This window comes from Carassius gibelio, chromosome A20 (assembly GCF_023724105.1).
Source record: "Carassius gibelio isolate Cgi1373 ecotype wild population from Czech Republic chromosome A20, carGib1.2-hapl.c, whole genome shotgun sequence".
NCBI lineage: Eukaryota > Metazoa > Chordata > Actinopteri > Cypriniformes > Cyprinidae > Carassius > Carassius gibelio.
Window position 1 is genome coordinate 7202715 of NC_068390.1, and position 22271 is coordinate 7224985.

The 22271-nt window shown below is 35.7% G+C and overlaps 2 protein-coding genes across 3 annotated transcripts; one reads left to right on the forward strand and one right to left on the reverse strand.

Annotated features, from left to right (window-relative positions):
* Window positions 1-1330: 1330 nt before the first annotated feature.
* Window positions 1331-17234, reverse strand: ttc13 (tetratricopeptide repeat domain 13). Of its 2 annotated transcripts, none has more exons than XM_052535388.1 (23): window positions 17029-17234; window positions 15924-16018; window positions 15731-15806; window positions 15566-15636; window positions 15119-15184; window positions 14340-14432; window positions 14144-14260; window positions 12890-13000; window positions 12573-12655; window positions 12341-12482; window positions 10484-10658; window positions 9844-10000; window positions 9634-9764; window positions 8617-8749; window positions 8430-8522; window positions 7672-7755; window positions 7289-7373; window positions 5417-5523; window positions 4043-4178; window positions 3411-3490; window positions 2578-2656; window positions 2413-2492; window positions 1331-2330 (listed from the first exon to the last, which is right to left on the reverse strand). In XM_052535388.1, exons 1-23 carry the CDS (start codon window positions 17195-17197, stop codon window positions 2216-2218), a joined length of 2478 nt encoding a protein of 825 aa, XP_052391348.1. In that variant the 5' UTR covers window positions 17198-17234; the 3' UTR covers window positions 1331-2215. The 2 variants fall into 2 exon arrangements, with proteins under 2 accessions (XP_052391348.1, XP_052391347.1); XM_052535387.1 differs by having other exon boundaries at window positions 5417-5526.
* An 89-nt stretch (window positions 17235-17323) lies between these two features.
* On the forward strand, window positions 17324-21526 carry arv1 (ARV1 homolog, fatty acid homeostasis modulator). Its single transcript, XM_052535389.1, has 5 exons — window positions 17324-17492; window positions 18023-18142; window positions 18261-18414; window positions 19452-19673; window positions 20562-21526. The coding sequence occupies exons 1-5, from the start codon at window positions 17397-17399 to the stop codon at window positions 20687-20689; spliced, it is 720 nt and encodes a 239-aa protein (XP_052391349.1). The 5' UTR covers window positions 17324-17396; the 3' UTR covers window positions 20690-21526.
* The last annotated feature ends 745 nt before the right edge of the window (window positions 21527-22271 follow it).

Genomic DNA, 22271 nt, shown 5'->3' on the forward strand with positions numbered 1-22271 from the left:
ACATACCTAGTGCCTTATGACTTAAAAGATGAGAGTGGTAAATGTTACAGACATGGAACTGTTCAGTCTATTATTGATTTTAATTTCCACTTCACTGTTATCCAAAGGGACAGAACTATTTGCACTGTATTTATCAGTGGGACAATATTCATACAATACTACAACCTAGAAATAATTTGCAGGTCTCAGCAGCACGAATTTGCCCAGCTACATCTGATTCAAATATTATGCTAATTAACAGTGAGCGTAGTTTCAGACATTTCAGTGCTTCACTCGCACTGACTCTTATTCTGCCTGAAAGAATGACAAGACCGAGCTGAAGGCTGTCAGATGAAAACCGATCCGATTCGACCAATCAGATGAAAGCAGCGTTTCAGCTCCGCCCACAAGTGCGAATGAAATATTGAAGCCATAAACCGAAATGATCAAAACATACACGGACCAACTGTCTTGTCCATGTTGTCTCACTTGATTGAATCCTCTTCTTGAGACTTGAGTCTCTGACCGTCTGTAAGCCCCGCCTTGTTCACACAATGATTGACGTGGCGCGAGGGCGGGGACACGTGATCGGCTCGGAATGCATTTTCAATGTGCACATTGAGTTTTGCTACATTCATTGCGGGACACCGAATGAAAATGCAATCGTAAGTGTCTTGACTGTGAGTGTTAATGCAATTAAGAAAAATAGCATTTAAATGATCATTTTGCCACAGTTTTTGCTTTAACATGTTAGACATATCTAATCATTTCTGTAATACATTTTCATTTTAATTTTGCAACTTATAAAGCGTTAAAATTAATATTCATTTTACATTTTAAAACTGGTGTAGTAAATGGCAAATGGAAATTATGTAATTTAATTTTCATTTTCATTTTGCACCAAACGTTGCACAAATGTATTGGAAAATGTAAATGTAAATACAGAAATGCATTGCCATTTTACATATTGCATTGTCATTTTGCATATTACATCCCAAATTGAATAATGCTACCCATATGCTTCCATATTTATTAACAGATCAGATGATCTGGCGATCGCCGAACCTAAGCGCTGATTGGTTAAACCTCATCACCGCTGAGTAAAGTAACATGTACCACATGTCATATCTGTGGCGTTACCAGCAGCAGCCGGCTGAATAACGGCTGTCAGAGAAACTGAACCAGTTCAAATAATACAAAATATTACTTTGATTCACCGTAACTGACCAGTTAATTAGTTAGAAGCATCTATGGACATTAGATCATGTACCATCCAGTGGCTGACGACATTATAAATTATTAATTTTGTCCCACCAAAAGGAGACCAAAAAGAGACTGAAAACAACAAAACTGCTTTCATTCAATTTTATTGACCGTGGCTGTTTCAGCAAATTAAGTCACAGATTTTCCACTTTTTAAGTTTCCTTTGTGCCTTAAAGAACCTTTATGTCCCCTTGTGGGGAAAACAAAGCCACTGTTTTTCTCAATTTCTTCACAGGAAAATAAAGGAAACAAGTCTTTGCGCCAACCATGACATAAAAAACAGAAAATCTACTTAAAATGGTCCTTTAAGACGTTGCTAAAATAAAATTAAAGATTTATAAGATTGAGGAAATAAAAGTCTTTTTTTTTTTTTGCTTTAAGTCAACTATAGATTAAGGCGCAAATGTTCCCAGTGTTTAAGATCACATGAACTTCTCCAGAATCTAATCAAACATTATTCAGACGAGCCTTTAAATACAGACAACCAAACCAAATATGAAGAAGCCAGTGTGGACAGTGAACTTCAAAAACATCTGCAAACATATTTCCCCACTGTGTTCAAGTATTCAGAAAGAAACTCAGAGCTGGAAAATATTGCTTGGTAAACTCTTTAAAGGGCATCTCTGCAACAAGTCACCAATTCAATTCTAAAAACCAAAAAAAACAAAAAAACAATGAAAAGTATAATTTAATAAACATTTCCAATTATATTCTGCTACATTACAGTTTTTTCAGTTCAACTCTTATAATGCTCGCAATCGCTGAACTTTAATGACATAAAGGACAACAGAAATGCATGTTCAATTTTAAATTTGAATAGTCCACACCTTTCTCCATGTCTGTGTAAATATAAAATCTAAAATCAAAGAGAATTTGCACTGATATTTGATATGTAAAAGTGAGGACTGTGAGCACAGATGCCCTGAGTAGAGACGGCCCTTTGTTTTTTGAATATCTGGATGGTATTTGGAGTTCAGGATTTCTTGGGACAGTGCGAAGACGAGTCTGTGTTGAGAACTTCAATCATGGTCCTCGTTAACTGGAACGTCTCCGAAACCAGTGGAAGGTTCTGGTGCCAACTCGGCAAACTACAGAGAGAGAGAGAGAGAAAGAAGAAAGTGTCAGAGGTTTCCTACGTTTTCCCGAAGTAATAAGAACATGGGTATGTACCTCTTTAAGTTCATCCAACTCTTGACGGTCTTACTGAAGCGATCAGGACTGGCTGTAGTCATGGCCTCAAAGTCAAACAGCTGGGTGAACAACCAAAAAGAGCATTTCAGTGAGACACTTATAAAGAGCATGCGTCTTTTTACAGTGCATGATTCATTTCTTTACCTTTCCGGATGGGATTCTGCCGAGCACCTCTTTCCCGCTGGCCATCAGAGCTCCCATGAGCACCGAGTACGCCACGACACTGAAGGAGAATAACATGCAACACATTAAACACACTTCTGAAATAAAATCTGCCTTCAGTGAAAACTTGTTAAGGCCACTTAATCTGTATGAGAGAGAAACGGACTTCACTTTAACAGGAGTGAAAAAAAAATGCAATTAAATATCAATTCATCTAAAAAAATTAAGATATTAAAAATCAATGTACAAAGAAAAATCAACAAATGTACATTTATTTAATTCACTTCTTAATTTACAGCTAAAAATAAACACGTATATATATTTATATATTTTTTTTATTACAGGTCAAAAAGTTTCAATTTTGCGGGAAAATAATGTGAAATGAATGTAAAACAGTGCTTTCAGATAGTATTTTTAAAGATGTATTTTAATCAATTAAAAAATGTTAACTTTAAATATCAACAGGTGATAACATGGATTTAACAAATAAACTGTGCTAAATGGATAAAAGCAATTATTGTTTTAATGTCATTTTTCTTAATTATGCATAAGTACAGTACAAAGTAAAATAATAAAGTATAAGTTAAACTTTCTAAAACCCTATTTAACTTTTTTTTTTACTGATATTTTCATGCATTTATCTTAAAATATCAAGCCACAACATTTAAATAATTTAAACCTTCAGGCTTTACTACAACATGGATGACGAAAAAAAATAAATTAATTAAATACCACTCATAGACTAAAGCTAAAATCCCTGATTCTCACGAAGGCAGAAATGTTGTCCAAACTGTGTGATTGAGTTGTTTTCGTACCTGGAGCCTCTGGACAGTGGCATGAGGTTACAGAAGTAATACACCAGAGAAAGAATTAAATTTAACACGGCATCTGCGTCCTACAGAGACAGAGGAGAGAAAGGCAAAAAAAAATACTCATAAAATAATGATGAATGATCCTTTTCCCCAAAGCAACTTACTGTACAATGAGCTAAAAGGGTACAGCTGACTGTGGTCACAGTTTGGGGACCAATTCTCACTATTAGCTATGACTTTTGCATCAATAAACTCCTAATTTGCTGTATATTAAAAGTTAGTAAGGTAGTTAGGTTTTTATTGAAACTAGTGTAATTCACCAAACTAAATTAATTCGTTAAGCCTTAGTTTGTACATGAGATTCAAATGTTGTGTGCTGCTCTGTGCAGTAATATAAAGATACAGGCGAAGATATCTGAGCGTCTGCATGTGTGTTTGTGTGTGTGTGTGTGTGAGAGACGAGACACACAGGTCCCAGAGCTCCCATGATTCACTGTGTAACAGGTCAGACTGGTGCAGACTGCCTTTACGTGACACTGAGTTTATCGTGACTCATGAACACACCCCAGCCGTCCCAGTACAGGTTCAGCAGGAGACGGAGGAGATGCAGACAGACAAACAGATGCTAATCTTACCCCGAGTTCAGTGGAGAGCATCAGGGCTTTGCCTTTGGCAGTGAGGTCTTTATAGAGCGCTTCAATTTCTGACTGATACTGCTGCGTCCTCTCATCTGTGGTCTGAGTCTCTACCGAAAACAGCATGTTCCCCACTCTAACAAACAAGACAACATTATAAGCATAAGACACACAACAAGGCCCGGATCTCTTATCAGGTAATCAAAAAAAAAAAAAAAATGATATGCAGCGTTAAGACATGGTTTGCGTTATGAAACGTGTAAGAACTAAAATGGTACAACCGACTGCTTTATTACTTCAGTTGATTAATGTAGATTTAAAAAATAAATAAATAAATGAGAAATTTTAGTTTTCTATGTTTCTTTAGAGGGGATGATTTAGTGATGAAACTCCCCCGAGGTTTTAACATGATGTAAAACACATTCACTGTAAAAAAATAAAAAAAAAAAGACTGCTGCGATCATCTATCACAACTTAAAAGACCAATAACGTGTTGCTTCAACTTAAAGTAAGTGTTCGAGCTTGACTTAAAATTATAGTTTAGTTACAGAAGTGTATTTTAGTTAAGTAGGATATTTTAATGGAAACCTGCTTCCACTTCTGAATAAAAGAAATATAAATATTTTAAAAATGTATCTTCGTCTCTTAAAATTCTGACATTTATTTTGCAATTGTGAGTTTACTTGCATGAGTGCAATTACATTCATAGATCAATTAATGTTTATATTATAACATTTTGAATACAGAAATATTAGTATTATGATTTAAATAACTAAAATTTGTGTGCTAAAAATGAAACTAAATCAGCCAGCGGCGGCAAGTCACTGAATCATTCATTCAATCGATTCGGCATTGTGCTAGAAATATTACTATTATTTAGTAAAATGTATGTGATACTGCTACTACTGTTGAAAAATTTAATATAAATATATATATATATATATATTTCTTCGATGTTTAAATTTGAATAGCAAATCCCCTTTATTTACCAAAAAATTTATTTTTAAAATTTAATTAGTTAAAAGACAAATGAAATTTGGGTGAAACTTGTTTACTGTTTTTCATAATTATATAACTTGTAGAAAAATTTGTAACACAATTGTAAATAAGTATAAAGAATGGCATTGGTTTTATTTTTAGTGATGATAAATTTGTGTGTTTTTTTGTTTAATTAGCATATATTTGTGTTGCTTTGGTACCGAAATTGGTACCGAGAACTGTCGATTTTCACTGGTATCGGTACTGAATACTGAAATTACTAATCACATCAATCATCTCCTGCATATGGAAGCCGTGAGAATATAAAACACGGCCTGCTTCATCCCATACACTGAAAACACACCAAAGAACGTGGCACAATAGTTCAGTTCTCACCGATCTCCGGTGATGGTGATGGTGAATCCGTCATACTCTTTCCCAGGATCCTTCAGACTGGGCACTTTAGAGTTAACCGTGAAGCCGTCTCTGGTTTTACTGTTGAACTGCTTCAGATATACAAACACACACAGAAGCACATCAGAGAAACATTGTCTTTCTGCATGCGCTTTAGAAGAACATGCATATGTTTGTAAATAAATATGTCTATAAATAAACACGAATGCTAGTGTCAAATGCCAAGCATAATTATGGAGGCGGCAAATAAAACGATTAGCCTTCATTACACATGTGTTTATCAAAGATCTGGCCTAATATTATATTACACACTCATAACTGTCACGTGCAGAGGCTGTTACAGGTGAAGCGTTTTCTTTAACTAGCATTCGTTATTGTTCCCCGTTCTCTCATACACTTTTAAAAATGCTATTTATTCATGTGATGCAAAGCTGAAATTTTCAACATCATAACTCCAGTCTTCAGTCACATGACTTTCACAAATCATTCTTGTATGCTGATTTGGTGCTCAAGAAACATTCATTTTTATTAAAACTGTGCTAAAATACAATTTAAAAGCTTTAAAAAGTAATACTTTTACACAACAAGAACACACTAAACTGATCAGAAATTACAGTAAATACATTAATAATGCTATAAAAGATTTCCATTTCAAATAAATTCCCTTCTTTTCAACTTGTGAATGAATTCCAATGTAAATATATATATACACAGGTCTCCATGGGTAAAGGAGATTTATTCTATTTTTGAGGAGGTGGATATGTTGTATATCTACAGAAATAATTTAAGTTGTAATGTCAATTCGCTTAAACATAAGCTGTTAATGAAATATGAAGAAAAATGGTTTGAAAATGTTTTATTAAAGCCAAAATTAAGAACATATATGCATATAAAACAGAATTTTAGTCCAGAATTATATGTTACATCTCATTTACCTAGAAGCCAAAGATCTTTGGTTGCACAGCTGAGATGTGGGATTTTGCCTTTAGCCATTGAGGTTGGTCGATTCAAAAATACTCCAGAGGAAAATAGATTGTGTGTGCTATGTGATCTTGGTGAAGTGGAAAATGAATCTCATTTCCTTTTGTATTGTACACATTATGATGATCTAAGGGAATCTTTGTTTCTGGAAGTTACACGACAAATTTCTGAAATATTTTGGTATGCTGATGATCAAAAATGATTGTGCTTGTTTAACTATGATGTGTTTAAGTTTGCAAACTTTGTTTCAAAGGCTTGGAAAAGAAGGCAAGCCAGTTTATTTAATTAGATTTAATTTTGTTCTGTGTAGGACTATGGGTTTTTATGGGTGATTATGTGAATAAATGAGAATACATGTGTATAGGAATACATACATGCATGAATTTGAACACATATGTACTATTATTATTATTAATTCTATTACTATTATTTGGGGAGCAATGTATTATGTACTTTGGATCTGTCTATCTGGTACATCTATCTTGTATATTAATCCTCTTACTTATGATTATTAATGTTGGTGTCTTGTAAGTCCATGCGGGCTGGGCGTAATTATACGCATGACACAATAATAAAACTTCATTCATTCATCCATATATATATATATATATAAGTTGATAACTGTGCTTGAATAATTCTTGCACTAATATTTTTTTGTTTGTTTCTTATAGCCAAAAAAAAAACCTAAACAAAAGAAAACTGAATTTATCTCACCTGGTCAACTGTTAGAGTAAGAAAGATGCTTCTAGAGCTAGAAACTTGTCCAACCATAAGGATTACTTTATTTCGCTCAGCACACACATTATCGGGTTAATGATTACTAAAGATAATAATGAAATGCTTAAAAACACTGATGTTTAACACTCGTGGTACCTTCATGATGGGCAGCAGATCCTCCACTTTATTCACATTTTCCAGAGCCTGCTTTACGTCCTGAAGCCCACGTGGGTTATACGCCCTGACAGAGAGAAACACACACACGCATGAAGAGAAAGCACTTTAATACATGCACATGAATAAAAGATCAACTCTGTGAGTGAATGCATGCATGAATGAGGCAAATACATTCAAATAAGGGGTTTGAAGAAAATAATGAATGAAAAAAAAAAGTGAAGTGTTTTAATGTACAGGGTAGAAAATAATATGAACACTACAGTTCAAAACTTTGCGAACAGTACGTTTTTTTGTGTTTAAAATTATCTTGTTTTATTTTTTATTCAGTGGCAGAAGCGGGCTTCCATAAAAAAGATACTCACCCGTGATAAACCAGTATTCTCTCCTTTACGAAGCTGAGAATACTACTGAAATACTCCAGATATCTGATATTAATGATCTGCCCTCTAAGAAATAACAGAAAAACCATTAAAACACCATGAAACAGATACAGCAATAGAGTTTCAGGCCTGTTTGACACCACAAGCATGACCAGCGCATGTTATAGTTTCAATGCAGCTTTACAGAAAAGTTTCAGTGAGAAAGTATTCTGACAGGAAGTAAAACTATTCACACTCTGCTAAAGCTCAAAGTGTGAAATCGGCTGTCTCTTCTCTGTACAGAACCATCATTAATGATAGCAATGCCGGTATACACAATATCAGTAATATCTAATGTGTGTATGGCATCAAGGCTTCTCTGTACCAAGTGGCATGAAGTATATTTATGGACAGCACACTGTAGGGCTACTCATATTGGCAAGCTTTATCAGTTATTATCATTACTGTAAGCTCTTAAAGCAGGGTGGACTCTAATTGGGTTTACATTTTTTCATCCCGAATCAGCAAAAAAAAAAAAAAAAAAAATTCTAAAAGTGATTTTAACAATGTTGTTCTTCGTGTCGTTTTCAATACAATTGTGGTGCGTAGTGAGTGAGTCTTAAAATAATTAATAACACTTCATGGTTATTGTTATCATCCTTCGTACAACCCTTAAAAGTCCTTTAAAAAAGTACTTAAGCGATTAGGACTGGCAGCTTTACAGAGCAAATGACTGGGTAAACTGAGGGCAGACGCAGCACCTGATGAGGTTAATGTGGTTGTTAAATCCTCTGCTAAGACTCCTGGCAGGCATCTGATCCAACCACAGCACAGGCTGGTCTGGATCTGCAATCCTGCTCACACACACACACACACACACACAGGCAGCAAACATCAGTCACCAAGCTTTGGGAACACCCTCCACAGAGCCGTTGGCTGGAATCTGACCTTCTCCATTTCACTGCGATGTCAAACATGTCTCTCCACTGCAGCTGTCTGGTCTTTCCATTGACTCGAACCTTGGAGTTGCTCCAGGTGCGCTGCATGGCCTGCATCACCTCAATGGTGGCCAAGCCCATCGCTGCACAAAACACCAGACAACATTAACAATGCAATCCAGAAATAAGATGACCTGAATGCACCACTTCTATGAAGAGCATGCTTTTCTTCTTTTTTGATATGACTGGTTTGATATAACGAAAAGAATTAATATTATTTAAATGGAAAAAATTTAAATCATATTAATAGCTTGGCATACAATTTATTTCAATTAATTCTAAGAAGAAAAAAAAGTAAAAATAAAAACATATATATATATATATATATTTGAATAATAATACATCACTGCTATCAACAACCACTTGTGTAAGTAAATAAATAAACAAATATTTTATATATATATATATATATATACACACACACACATTTTTTTTCATTAGATTATTTACCTATATAGGTAAGGATAGCTCAGGTTACAAAAAAATATAGCAACTCCTAAAGATTTAGTGATATTTAGAAATTAATTATTTGTTTATATTTGTTTAAAAAGAAACCTGTAAAAATCTATTTAAAAAAATAATGATTGTTCATGCATTCGAGGTGCAAAGTAAATATGTTATTACATTTTTAAGTGAAGGCTGCATTACTTGATTTAATATTTTTTATTATTTAATACTTTATTTTTAAACTTTTCTTTAAATACTTGTATCACTTTATTATTTTGTGATTTTCTGATCTAAAAAAAAAACTATAAATAAAAATTAAACACTAAAAATTGGACTTAAAAACATAAATAAAATAATGACTGTGTACAGACTGTGTGTGTTTTTATTTTTCTGATTGTTGCTCCACATGATACTTCATATATATATATATATATATATATATATATATATATATATATATATTAGAAGATATGAAAGAATGGTATGGTTGTATTATGTAGTGCGTGTGAAGAGCTCTGACCTCGGTGTATTCTGAGGTTCGGTAAGAACCCTAATGTGTCGTACTGCATCAGTGCTCCGAGGTGATCCGCTGTACAGATCAGCTTCTGCACTTCAGCAGAGTAACTGTCAAAGTTCTGAGGAAGAACATCTCTGCAAGGAGGAATAAAGAAGAAATGAGATGCAAATGATGCCAGCAACACAAAAAAACTCATTCTGCATCGAAACTCACTTGATATGAGGCTGAAGTCCAGGCTGTTCTTCATAGTCCTCAATCAGGAAGGGCAGATTTTTGGCCCAGTGGTTCTTAAAGTTTCCAGGCAAATCCTGATCAACGTTATACTCCGCCACCGGGACATCCAGATGAGAGTGTAGATAACGGGAGTATTCTGTCACATTAAATGAGGAAGAAAAACAGCACGTTTCAACTCCAAATCACTGACCTAAACCATTCAGATGAACCTCTTATTAAAGGGGGTAAACCAACTTAATTATATTTATATTTAATGCAATATGATTACTATAATATACATACACACAAGTGTTCAAAAGCTTGGGGTCAGTAAGTGTTTTTATTTCTGAATCTTTTTTAAATAAATGCTATTCTTTTGAACATCAAAGAATAAAAAAAAAAAGATAATAAATTAAAAAGGAATCCTGGGAAAAAAATATCACGGTTTCCACGAAAATATGAACAGCACAATAAATAATAGACATCATTTATAGAGATAATATATATATATATATAATAGAATGATCATGTGACACTGAAGTGATTTATATATTTAAATGATATTTCACATTACATTTGTATTGAAATTGTGTTAATGAGAACTACTAATCAAAATGATTATATGGCTCTAATTTCTCACCTCGGAGATATTTGACTTTGAGATACTCGGAGCTGGCTTTCTGTCCCAAGAGAGGGTCGTTGAGCATGACTTTAGTCTGAGCTTTAATGCCCTCGTAGAACTGGCCCATGGTCACGTGACTGAGCCCCTTCATGTACTGACACACTTCATTATAGGGCTCCAGCTGCAGACATCTCTGAAAGACACCGTGATAAACCACCAGTGAAACAAACAGACACAGGACAGCACAGCGCACGAATCCAAACACAACGGTCAACATCGGACCAGAATCTTTCTTTGAGCTTCAATACAAGAAACGATACGAGGAAAACACAACAGTGTATAAGTGACACATAAGTATAAGTGTATAAATCAATGCTATTGATATTGTAAAGAAGGACTTTGGAGTAGCACTACTCTAGACAGGTCATCTTGACTGAAAAAAAAGTCTACTTGATCTTCCCAAATAAGTGAAATGGATGAATCCATTTAAACAAACAATCAAAGTTTGGAAAAAAACATTTAAAGGAACAGTACACCCAAAAATGTATGCATACTCATGTTAATGCAAACCCATTAGGACTTTTGTTTGGCTTCACAAACACAATTTTCTGTGTCAAACTAGTTCTCTGAGCTTCTGTTTGCCGTATTCAATGTGATCTATTTATGTGGGATAATCAGTCTTTTCATATATTCACATGGATCACTTTTCCTTTGTCTTTATGAACTTTTTGAAGCATCAAGGGTTTTGGTGGATTGGACATTTCGATGGAGGAACAGAAATCTCTCAGGTTTCTTTAAAAATCTTTATTTGTGTTTCAAAGATGGACTAAAGCCTTATTTTTGGGTGAATTTGTTTAAACTCTACTAGCAGCATTTACTGTCAATTACAACATAAGCTCATTTTGAGTTGGCCCTCACTTTGTAAAAACACCAAGTAGAAAACAATTATTTGATTACAAGTCTATGGTTCAACATATTCTGAAATTATATTTAAGCATAAATGTGAATCCTGTATTTTTGTTAAAGCTTATAAGAACTGATATTAATTCATCTGTATTCTTCCTTATATTATATTTACTGCAATGTAATATATGGCACTCAGTTCTCCTTTACGTGCTTCATTCATGAATGAATCAGCTGTTCAAATGAATCAACTGAATGAATGATTCAGTGATAATCAGTGACTTGCTGCCACCTGCTGGCAGTTTAGTTTCATTTTTAGCATAGAATTTCAGTTATTTCAATCATTTGATATTTCTTAAAATAAGACAAATAATTTACCAATCATATGAAATAAATAAGTATTAATAAAAGTATTAATAAATTAATCAGTACTACACAGGTGACACAGAAGAACACAAAAGTAGCTTGTAGGTACATGTTCAGATGTTTAATGTGGCTCAGAGGTGGCATGGGTGCAATTAAATTCATAAATCACTTAATGTTTATAATATAACATTTTGAATACAGAAATATTAATATTATGATTTAAATAACTGAAATTGTGCGCTAAAAATGAAACTAAATCAGCCAGCGGAGGCAAGTCACTGATTTTAACACTGAATCATTCATTCAATTGATTCGTTCGAACGGCTGATTCATTCAGGAATGAAGCGCGTGACTGTCTTTATGAACTGACGGAAAACTTTAATCCCCGAGTACTTCCCATTAAATCTGATTATTTACTGGGGAATAATCTACAGTGGGATTCGATTTTATCTATCAAGAATGGTTTTGATTGGAACACGTTGGGTTATGATATTAACATTCATTATATTAAGCAAACGGTCTACTTCAAATCGATTTGACTTCATGTTGTTTTTAAGGATTACTACTGCCAACAAAGAGGTAAATACAACACCATTTGGGATGCACCTTAAAGTTGCCTATGGCCTCCTGCAGGCTGCCGTGGTGGTACAACATCATTCCTCTGAGCTGGAGAGACTGGATGTGGTTCTGATCCAGTAACAGAGCTTTCTGGAAGCTCTCCATAGCATTCTCAAAATCACCCAACTCCCTGCACACACACACACACACACAATTGTCTGCAGAGAAACATCTGGTAAAAACCGACTGTTCAAATCAACACGAGTCAGTAGCACCTCACCTGTAAGCCTGACCCAAGCTTTTATATGCATCTATGAAGTCCGACTTCAATTTGAGAGCTTCTTTAAACACCTCTATAGCCTCCTGCGAGCAGAAAACGTTTTGTTAGTAGTGTAAACTCTAAGCTATGCCACTTACTGTAAATATAGACAACTGTCCAATTAAAAATGGCATATTTTTTTTTAAACTTGAAACTTTCTGCTGTAAGAACTACGGACCAGTCCTTACATCGAACCTACATAAGGCTCTTGAATTAGGCATTCTGCACTGGCTCTCACTTATACAAAAGTACTTCATTTGTGATATGACTCTTTTTACCTTAAGGAGGCCTCTATGGAAGAAGGTCAGGCCTTTGTAGAGCATCGCGATGGGCTGGTTCTTCTTCAGCTCTAGAGACTGCTGGAAATCCTCCATGGCTGCCATATAATCCTGAGAGACAATGAGAGAAAGGAAGATAGCTGTAAATAACGAGGGATTAAAACTACACCATCATTCAAAAGTTTTAAGAAATTTCCATTTATATTTTTATTCAGCAAGGATTCATTAAACTGATTAAAAGTGACAGTAAATATTTTTATACCTATTTTAAATCAATGCGGTTCTTTTGAACATGAAAAAATGTATCACAGATTCCACAAAGATATTAAGCAGAACAACTGTCTCCGACACTGATAATAATAATAATAATAAATATTTCTCCATTCTTCATTAATCACTCTAATTTGCTTATTTGGTGGTCGTGTGACACTAAACACTGGAGTAATGATGCTGAAAATTCTGTTTTGCGTCACAGGAACAAATTAGATGTTATAATATATTAAAATAAAAAAATATTGTTTCATTAGTGATAATATTTCACAATATTGTTTGTGAAATATTAATTTTTACTAATAATTTGTACGGTTTTTTTAATAAAATAAAAGCATCCTTGGTGAATTTTACAGATCATTAAAAAAAAAAAACTGACTGACTGATAGGAACAAAACAAAATAAAATTATTAATTAATACTGATGTCTTAAAGGTACAGTACTAGCAACAACAGCCAGTTTGCTTCGTAGGGTCAGAAAATGGCAATAGAAAACTAACAGAGAAGTCACATTAGCATAAAAAAAAAAAAGAGGCACAGATGTTACACACAAAAATATTCGTAAGTGTGGGGAAATATTTCACCCTTATGCAAAATTCCCCAATTCTTTTTAAAAGAGTGGATTTCGATCATGAAAAACTGCAGATCAACAGCTGAAGTGACTGCACCTTAAATTACGACTGCTTCACACTACAATAAATACTTATCTCATGAGATTAAAATTGATTACTCATGATATGACCCCTACAATTAAAACAAAATCACTGTGCATCTATTATGCATCAGTCAAATTACTGTTCAACTGGATAATAATAAAGATCTCCACATGATAAATCTGAAGGTCCTGGACTCTGTCCCCAGACAGACCCAGCGCTATCTGTCCACTCAGGACATGAAATGAAGAGATCTATACGTTACAATAACACTTAAACAATCTATTTGTTTACGTGCCAGATAAGCCGGCTGTGTGGTGTGGTGTGTGTACCTCTGATATGAAGAGCAGTGTTCCTCGGTGTCTGTAGAGTCGGGCTGAAGGCTGCAGCTGTATGGCTTTAGTCAGGTCTGACAGAGCTTCACTGATGCGGCCCAGAGGAGACAGGATCTGAAATCACACGCTTCATCGTTACCACTAAACACTTCATAAACGGTCTTCATTTGTAGAAAAATCAACCATCCCTCACTTCCGCCCTCTGCTCGTATACTTCCGGTCTGTTGGGCTCCAGTGCGATCACTCTGCTCAACTCATACAGAGCCAGGTCTGCGTTCTTTATGTCCTTCAGAGAGAGAGTTACCTTCGATTATATGTTCAGCTATGGCTAGAAATGCACATATATTTAGCAGTGTTTGCTAAACCAACGTATATACTAGTGGTCGACCGATATGTTTTTTGACAGCCGATACCGATATCTTGGAAAGCAGGGGGCCGTTAGCAGATATGATTATTTTAAAATAATTATTATTCATATTTAAGAAATTTGAAATAATATGTCAATGGATTCAAAAAATAAATGTGTAAAAGAAACATACTTTAGATGACAGTATTTTTTCCACAAATAAATGAATATTTAATAAAACTATAAGTAAAAAGGAAGTTAACACTGTAAAAATTCACAGCTGGATTCGACTAAGTTTGCAAGGTTTGTGAAATTAAATGTTTATTAGTCATTCAAAGATTTGTTTAAATTATATAAATGCATATTAGCTTAATGTTGACGCAAAACGAGAAAGTATTATAATGTTTGCCTTTCTATTACTAATACGCCTAATATAAAAGCAATCGTGATAATACTTTCTATATACATTAATTCCTTTGTTTAACCCTTCAATCTGATTATTAGACAGACTTCTATCTATACTAGACAAAGGTGTTCAAGACGACGACGAACTTATCGGCCGATAACCTTGCCGATATATCGGTCGACCACTAGTACATACACAATCGTTCAAAAGTTTGACTGACCTGCAGACTCTTTTTGCCGTAAGCTATTCCCCGTCCATAGATGGCACTGACCAGCTCAGGATCTCCCTGATGATAGAGCACCGTTCTTTTGTGAAAAAGGGCTTTTAACAAGTTCACGATTACCACACAATCAACTCAACCTGAGTTAGGGTGTTACTCAGATGACTGAATACAGCTGATATACTAATATTTAAACATAAAAAAAAACCTTCACAACTTACACTTCTAGAATGCGGATCTAAGATATTCAATGTAAAAAATAATACCAGCAACTTCTTATCCAACTGATTGGATCATGAATAGTGTACGATAACAAGGAAACTACAAGATAACCAAGTGATTCAGCCTCAAAATGAATCTAATTTGAGTAATTACCAGAAAAAAAACACAATACAAGATGTTGATTTTAACACCAGATGAACACTGAATCATTACATCAAAACTGACCTGTAGCAGTAAGGAGAAGTGCTTGATAGCTTCATCATAGAGGCCATTTCCAATGAGAACGTAGCCAATGGCTGAAAAAAAAACACACAACAGCGTTAGCGGAGAACATCAACCAAAGACACACTTGCCAAAGTTAAAACAATGAGAACCACAGCTGACACACACCAAGCTCTTCATTGGTATTCTGGTTTTCCACGGCGAAAGGAAACCGGCGCTTTTCGACAAACAACTTTGCCTGATTCTGTGGTGACCGAAAGAAAAACACGTCAGGAAGTCAGTAAATAAATAATGACAGAGTTTTTATTTTGGCCTGAACTATTCCTTTAACATTGTGCAATATGATGCAAATGCAACTCACAAGTATTTTTTCTGCATTAAGTGAAAAGATGGACTCGCAGGGCGGGTTGCTCCCCTCTTCACAGTCCGGATCCTCCAGCTGCAGGATAGACGACTCTGATGGACACAAAAATAAATGTGACAGATAAAATGACTAACCAAATGACTATTTTGAACTATCATTGGTTTCTGACTGGGTTTGCTGCAGAACCCAAGTCTAGTGGAGACCAGATACAGCACCCAAATCATATAGTGCTTATAAAATAAGTTAAAACAAGTTATGTAAGTGAATCTGTATTAAATGTAGTCTATATTGTTTACACCATGCATAGTTTTGTTCATTGTTTTTTAAGGGGTTGTTCACCCAAAAATGTTATTATTTACTCACCCTCAAACAAAGAAGCTATAGAAAAGAATGTTGATAACCAAACAGTTGCTGGTAGCCATTGATTTCCATAGTGTGAAGGAAAATTTAAAAAAAAATATATATAAAAAATAATAATAAAAAACCTACGGAAGTCAATGGCTACCCATTAAACTATTTGGTTACCATTTCTCAAAATATTTTCTTTTGTGCTAATGAGCTCATTATATTCTTTCATTAGGAGTTACTAGGATTGTATTTCAAGGCTCCTTTGGATCAAAACACAATCTGAAACAGAATACCAAGTCACAAGGGTAACAACAATAGTTTGAGACACGATACCACAGTTTCTTCCTATAGATATTATTACTATTGAAAACTGGACTCATGCTATCTGTGTTCTCATGGCACTCAATAAAAGTTACTTCAAAGAATGCCATGAACATTTGAAACCACCATTGTATTGTCCAGAAACATCTGCTGAACAATCTTAAACCCAATACAAATCTTCTTGTCCTTCATATTGCTATGAAACTATGCACCAGTATTGCATGCATGATCTGAGATTCTGCAAGTATTTTGAGAGTTGCTGCATGAATGATGTGATGTTTTGCTGAATGCCCAGAGCTTCTGCATGTGTAATGCGAGTTTCCCCTGTATGGTCTTTAGGTTGTGCATGTAGGATCCCGTCAAGCTCGAGTCACAGCAAGCGGAAGAGTGTGAATCAGAGACACATTTACATCAGGACGTGACAGAAGCTCACCGCAGTCCGCCGCATACTCTTCCCACTCGGCCGGAGAGCTGCAGCCGTGCTTGTGGAGGTCGCTGTTGAAAACAGTCAAGGTGGAGAAATACTCGCTGGATAAAATAGCTCCACATAAGTACATAAGCGACAGAGCCGCCAACACAACACCCCCGCCAGCAGGTGCCATGTTGTGAGTGACGTTATGAGCAGGTGAGGAACGGTGCTGTCTGGGGAATGTAGTTGTGTGGAACTAAATCCCTTCTTTCCGGCAGTGGCGACGAGGGAGAAAAGAACTACATTTCCCGTAAGCAGCCTGGTAGGCCCCGCCCCTTCTAGAGGTTCAGGAAGCAGTAGGCGTGTTTTCACGCTGTTTAATCTTATGGAGAATGGCACCGCGACTCTTTAAATGCATCGAGTGTAACGAAGATGCAAGCGAGCTGCATCGAGATTACAGCAACGGAATACTGAAGATCACCATATGTGTGAGTGCATCATAAAGTTCAGCAGTTCAAGTTTAGATCGTTAATTCTCCGGTCTGTTCAGGTTAGCAGGCTCTAGGCCTGATCTAATGCACATAGTGAAGTTCGGCTGTCACTCTCCAGTTTATGTTATTTCTGTATTTATGCTTGTTTTGGTTGGCGAAAAATGAAACACTTTCACCATTATTGCTCAGGAAAATAAATAAATAAATACGGTCCCGTTGCAAACTACTATTATTGACAGCGAGTAACGTTACCTTTTAACAAACAAACAAAAAACAATAAATAAATAAAATTATCTGACGCTGTAAAGCTTAGTTCCACGAAATATCTGCATTTGAAATGTATTATAGGCTTTTTTAAATGGCTTTCAGCAAAATGTAAGTACGTTATAAAACCCCAAACAAATATTTAGTGAACAAATATGAATATACAGATTTATAAAATCAGTGTTTTGGCTAACATAAATTGAAATTCATAAACTGTCATTGAAAATTAAAACCGATGTGTTTTGTTTTTGTTTTCCTTTGCAGAGTTCATGCAAGAAGCCAGTTGACAAATACATCGAATATGATCCAGTTATTATTCTGATAGATGCCACTCTATGCAAAATCCAGGCCTTTAGACATATCCTCTTCAATACTGAGATAAATGTGAGTAAAACATTTTCTTACCGCTTTTGAGAAAAAGAAAAACGCACGCAGAGAGTTTGTATACAGTGTGCAGAATACAGACTGCATAAATAGTCTTGTAATGTGACCCTGTCTCTAGATCCATTGGAAGCTGTGTGTGTTCTGTCTGCTGTGTGAGGCCTATCTGCGCTGGTCCCTCCTGCAGGGGTCCCAGGCCAACGATGACCCCGCCGATATCATCCGTTACACTAAAGAGTGGGAGTTTTACTGCCTGTTTGCACTGGCTTCACTGGGTAAATCACTGTTTTTAACAAAGTCGGTCACTGACTAATTAGATGGAATTATTCAAATGAACTAATGGAGTTGCTGGGTAAAGATGAAGTGTAGAGTTTATGCATTTCTTTGAAGGTATTTTGAGGTCTGTTTTTGTAGTGGCTTCGCTGTGATCTTCTAAGCTCCATTCTGACTGCTCACTTTCATTGGTGATGATGTTTTATGGGTTAATCAAACTAACAACATGCCTCGGTCATTATTCCCTCCAAAATCACTAAATCTAAAGGGGGTAATAAAAAAGCGTGAAAATAAATAAATAAATAAAGATTTTTACAGTATATAAACTAAGATTTTGAGGTCGGTAAGATTTATTTATTTATAGTGAAGAAGTCTCTTATGCTTGCGGTCTAATGTTAGATCAGTTTAGATATTTTAATGCTATTGAAAGTCTCTTATGTTAAGGCAGCATTTTTTTGATCTAAAATATGGTAAAGACAGTAATATTGTGAAATGATTTCATTTATTTCTTTTATTTATACATTTTTGTTATTTTAATATGTTTAAAATTGTAATTTATTCATGTGATGTGCAGCTGTATTTTCAGCATCATTCCTTCAGTCTTCAGTGTCACATGATCACATGATCATGTTTGTGTGTATGCGTATGTTTGTGTGTGTGTATGTATTAAGAAATTGGTTGTTTTTCATGAATGTTCTTCATGTTTTAAATTGCTTTTGATAAAAGTGTCTGCTAAATGAATAACTTATTATTATTTTGATGTGGGGGCGAAATATGTCCTGCACAGATTTTCATGAGATTCATCCAAGTACTACCTTGATGAAGATGCACTTTCAATTTAATATAATATACTATACATAATATAATATACATTTTATTTCTGTATTATATTATTATTATTATTATTATTATTATTATATATTATGCATACCATGATGAGAATTTTGGGGAAAATGTGCATGATTGTCATTACAGTAATGTCCCAGTGCAGAAGTTCATCCTAACAGCATGCTCCGTGTGTGTGTGTGTGTGTGTGTAGAGTTGGCCGTGTTCTGCGCAGGTGTGTTGCTCATTCTGTGGACGGCGCAGTGCTGCTCCGGTTCCTCTTTAGAACTGAAGGCGCTGTTGAAGGCACTTCTGCTCTCCAGCTACGGCAAAGTGCTGCTTATTCCAGCTGTGATCTGGGAGCACGATTTCTCCCCGCTCTGCTTCAGCCTCATACGACTGTTCGTCCTGACCTCCAATTCACAAGCCATAAGAGGTGAATATCAACAAACACCTCACAGGCAGCGCAAGATAACCATACACACTCTTTCATTCACATAAACACCCAGAGGCAAAGTGAAATATCCACATCTCACTCACAGAACCAAAGTAAACTCTCTCTCTCTCTCTCTCTCTCTCTCTCTCTCACACCAGCACTGTTGTAGAAATATCAAAAGTACCAGTATGCTGGTACCAAGTTAATGCCATATTTGTTTTAAATAAAGGAACAACACAAAAGTTAAAATGTGATCAGGAAATCGAAGAAGTAGGTGAGTTTGATTCTTCATCAAAACAAATTTGGAGAAATGTAGCATTCCATCACTTGCTCACCACCAGTGGATCCTCTGCAGTGAATGGGTGCCGTCAGAATGAGAGTCCAAACAGCTGATAAAAATCCACAAGTAATAAGAGTAACCCACAAGCTGCATGTACGTAATAAACAAATCCATCATTAAGATGTGTTTAACGGCTTCAGTGGCTAAGGCGTCGAGTCTGAATCAGGAGAGAAATCTGCACGGATCAAGCTCCATTTATTAGCAAAAACACTCTCTTGTTGTGAGAGAATGGACTTCTTCACTGCTGGAAATTTTATTTTGGATCATGGATTAGTATCTTGGCCAGAAGCCATGGTTTAAAGCAGTGCTGTCAAAAGATTAATCGCGTCCAGAATCAAAGTTTTTGTTTTCATAATGTGCTCCTGTGGCTCAGTGCTAGAGCATTGTGTTAGCAGCGCGAAGGGTTGCACATACTGCTAATACATGTATAGCCTGAATGCACTGTTAGTCACTTTGGATAAAAGCGTCAGCTAAATGTATAAAAATGAAAAAAAAAAATCCCTTTTCTTTTATCATGGACCTAATAATGTGTGTGTCCCATGTTCCAGTGATTCTGAACTGCAGTCGGCGACGGTCTCTCCTGGCGGTGTGTGGTGGTCTGCTGTTAGAGACGTGGGTCGCCCAGGCTTTAAAAACACTGCAAGTCTGTTCACAAGACTATCTGTCAATGCTCTAGTCTAGAAGAATCCAGGAAACCTCAGGATCGTCTTGACAGTAAACATCAAACCTGTCCCTCCTGAAGATAAACGGATGCTCATGGAACTGCTGCACAACTTTCTTCGTGAACGATTCAAGCCGTCCTTGCTCCTAGCGAAGAACGTTTGATTTCTGAAACTGATCGACATGCGAAATCTCAGATGTGAATGTAAAGAGACATGCCTGTCATTACGTCAGAGATGTTGTTTCTACAAGATGTTCCCTACAAAGGAATTCAGTGGCAATGCCAAGTGAAAGTAAATTAAGTCATAGAGAGCAAATAGTTTATTTTTACTAAAGTTACCACATGGTTATGAGGTTTGTTTTTTCATTCAAACATGTCTGGTTTTACTAAGTTAACACCATTAAGACCACTAAATTGTCTTCACTTGTGAATTCTCCTCACACAGAAAGACTAGTTCGGGTCTATAAGAGCAAGCCTGTGCAATATTCACAAAATCCAGTGTTTCTGAAGACTTCGAAGGCGCAGCTTCACATTCCTGAGCTCATCTGTCAGATTCCTCTATTAGCTCTGCTGAGAGGAGATGTACTACAGATGTCTGTGGACTAGTGTCGACACGATATGTTCACTTACTGTAATCATCTGAATGGCATCTGTTTTATATTGGATGGTTTATGTATGGACTTTCTTGCTGATGTCATTAATCCCGGTTACATAAAAGTGAAGTGTGGGCCTTCAGTATGAACTTGTGCGACTTGTTCTGAAGAAACTCAGGGAATAAATCTTGCATCTCTTTGGGAAACTGAATGTTTTGTAACTGAAGGGGAGATTGTGGTTAATAAAGGATATATTCGATTCGGTGTTGTATTGGTATTCACTGTTTAAAAGTTGCAAGAAGAAATGCAACAGAATATTAAGCATACAACATTGAATAAGTTTTGAGTGTGAACTTTAAAACTGATCATTTCAGTACCAAAGCAGAAAACTTGTGTTACTTGACTGTGTGTATTATGTATGTATGTGTGCTCTTATAATGACATGGGTATGACACAAGGAGAGGGTGACTTATGAGGACATAATCCATGTCCCCATTTTTCAAAACGCTTATAAATCATACAGAATGAGTTTTTTTGAGAAAGTAAAAATGCATAAAGTTTCCTGTGAGGGTTAGGTTTAGGGTTGGTGTAGGAACATTGAATACACAGTTTGTACAGTATAAAAACCATTACGCCTTTGGGATGAACACACTTTTCACTAAAACAAACGTGTGTGTGTGTGTATATATCAGTAGTGTTTTGATTTCAAAAATATTTTAAATCAGCGTTGCCAGTCAGCGGCATGGAAATATTCAATCCAAGCCGCATATTTTGTCATGTAAAGATCATGACTAAACGCAGGTCAGTGTGGAACGTCCACAAGCCAGAACAGGTTTTTAAATATTTTCAGGGCTTGATCACACTCTTGGTATTTGTTGTCGTTCCTGACGTACACAGGGTTTGGTTCAGGTCTGAAGAATCTCTGTTACACAGGTCAGTATTGTTTAAGAGTAAATAAGTCCTGAAATGAAATTATCCAATGAGTAGAGAATGTAAGGTTGGGC

Coding starts and splice junctions, on each gene's coding strand:
- ttc13 (XM_052535387.1), bottom strand. CDS start 17,197: ATGGCACCTGCTGGCGGGGGTGTTGTGTTGGCGGCTCTGTCGCTTATG. Junction 12,483..12,572: donor AGCTTGGGTCAGGCTTACAG/GTGAGGTGCTAC, acceptor GTGTGTGTGCAG/GGAGTTGGGTGATTTTGAGA. Junction 2,657..3,410: donor CCACTGTCCAGAGGCTCCAG/GTACGAAAACAA, acceptor ATTCTCCTTCAG/TGTCGTGGCGTACTCGGTGC.
- arv1 (XM_052535389.1), top strand. CDS start 17,397: ATGGCACCGCGACTCTTTAAATGCATCGAGTGTAACGAAGATGCAAGC. Junction 17,493..18,022: donor TACTGAAGATCACCATATGT/GTGAGTGCATCA, acceptor TTTCCTTTGCAG/AGTTCATGCAAGAAGCCAGT. Junction 18,143..18,260: donor TCTTCAATACTGAGATAAAT/GTGAGTAAAACA, acceptor CCCTGTCTCTAG/ATCCATTGGAAGCTGTGTGT.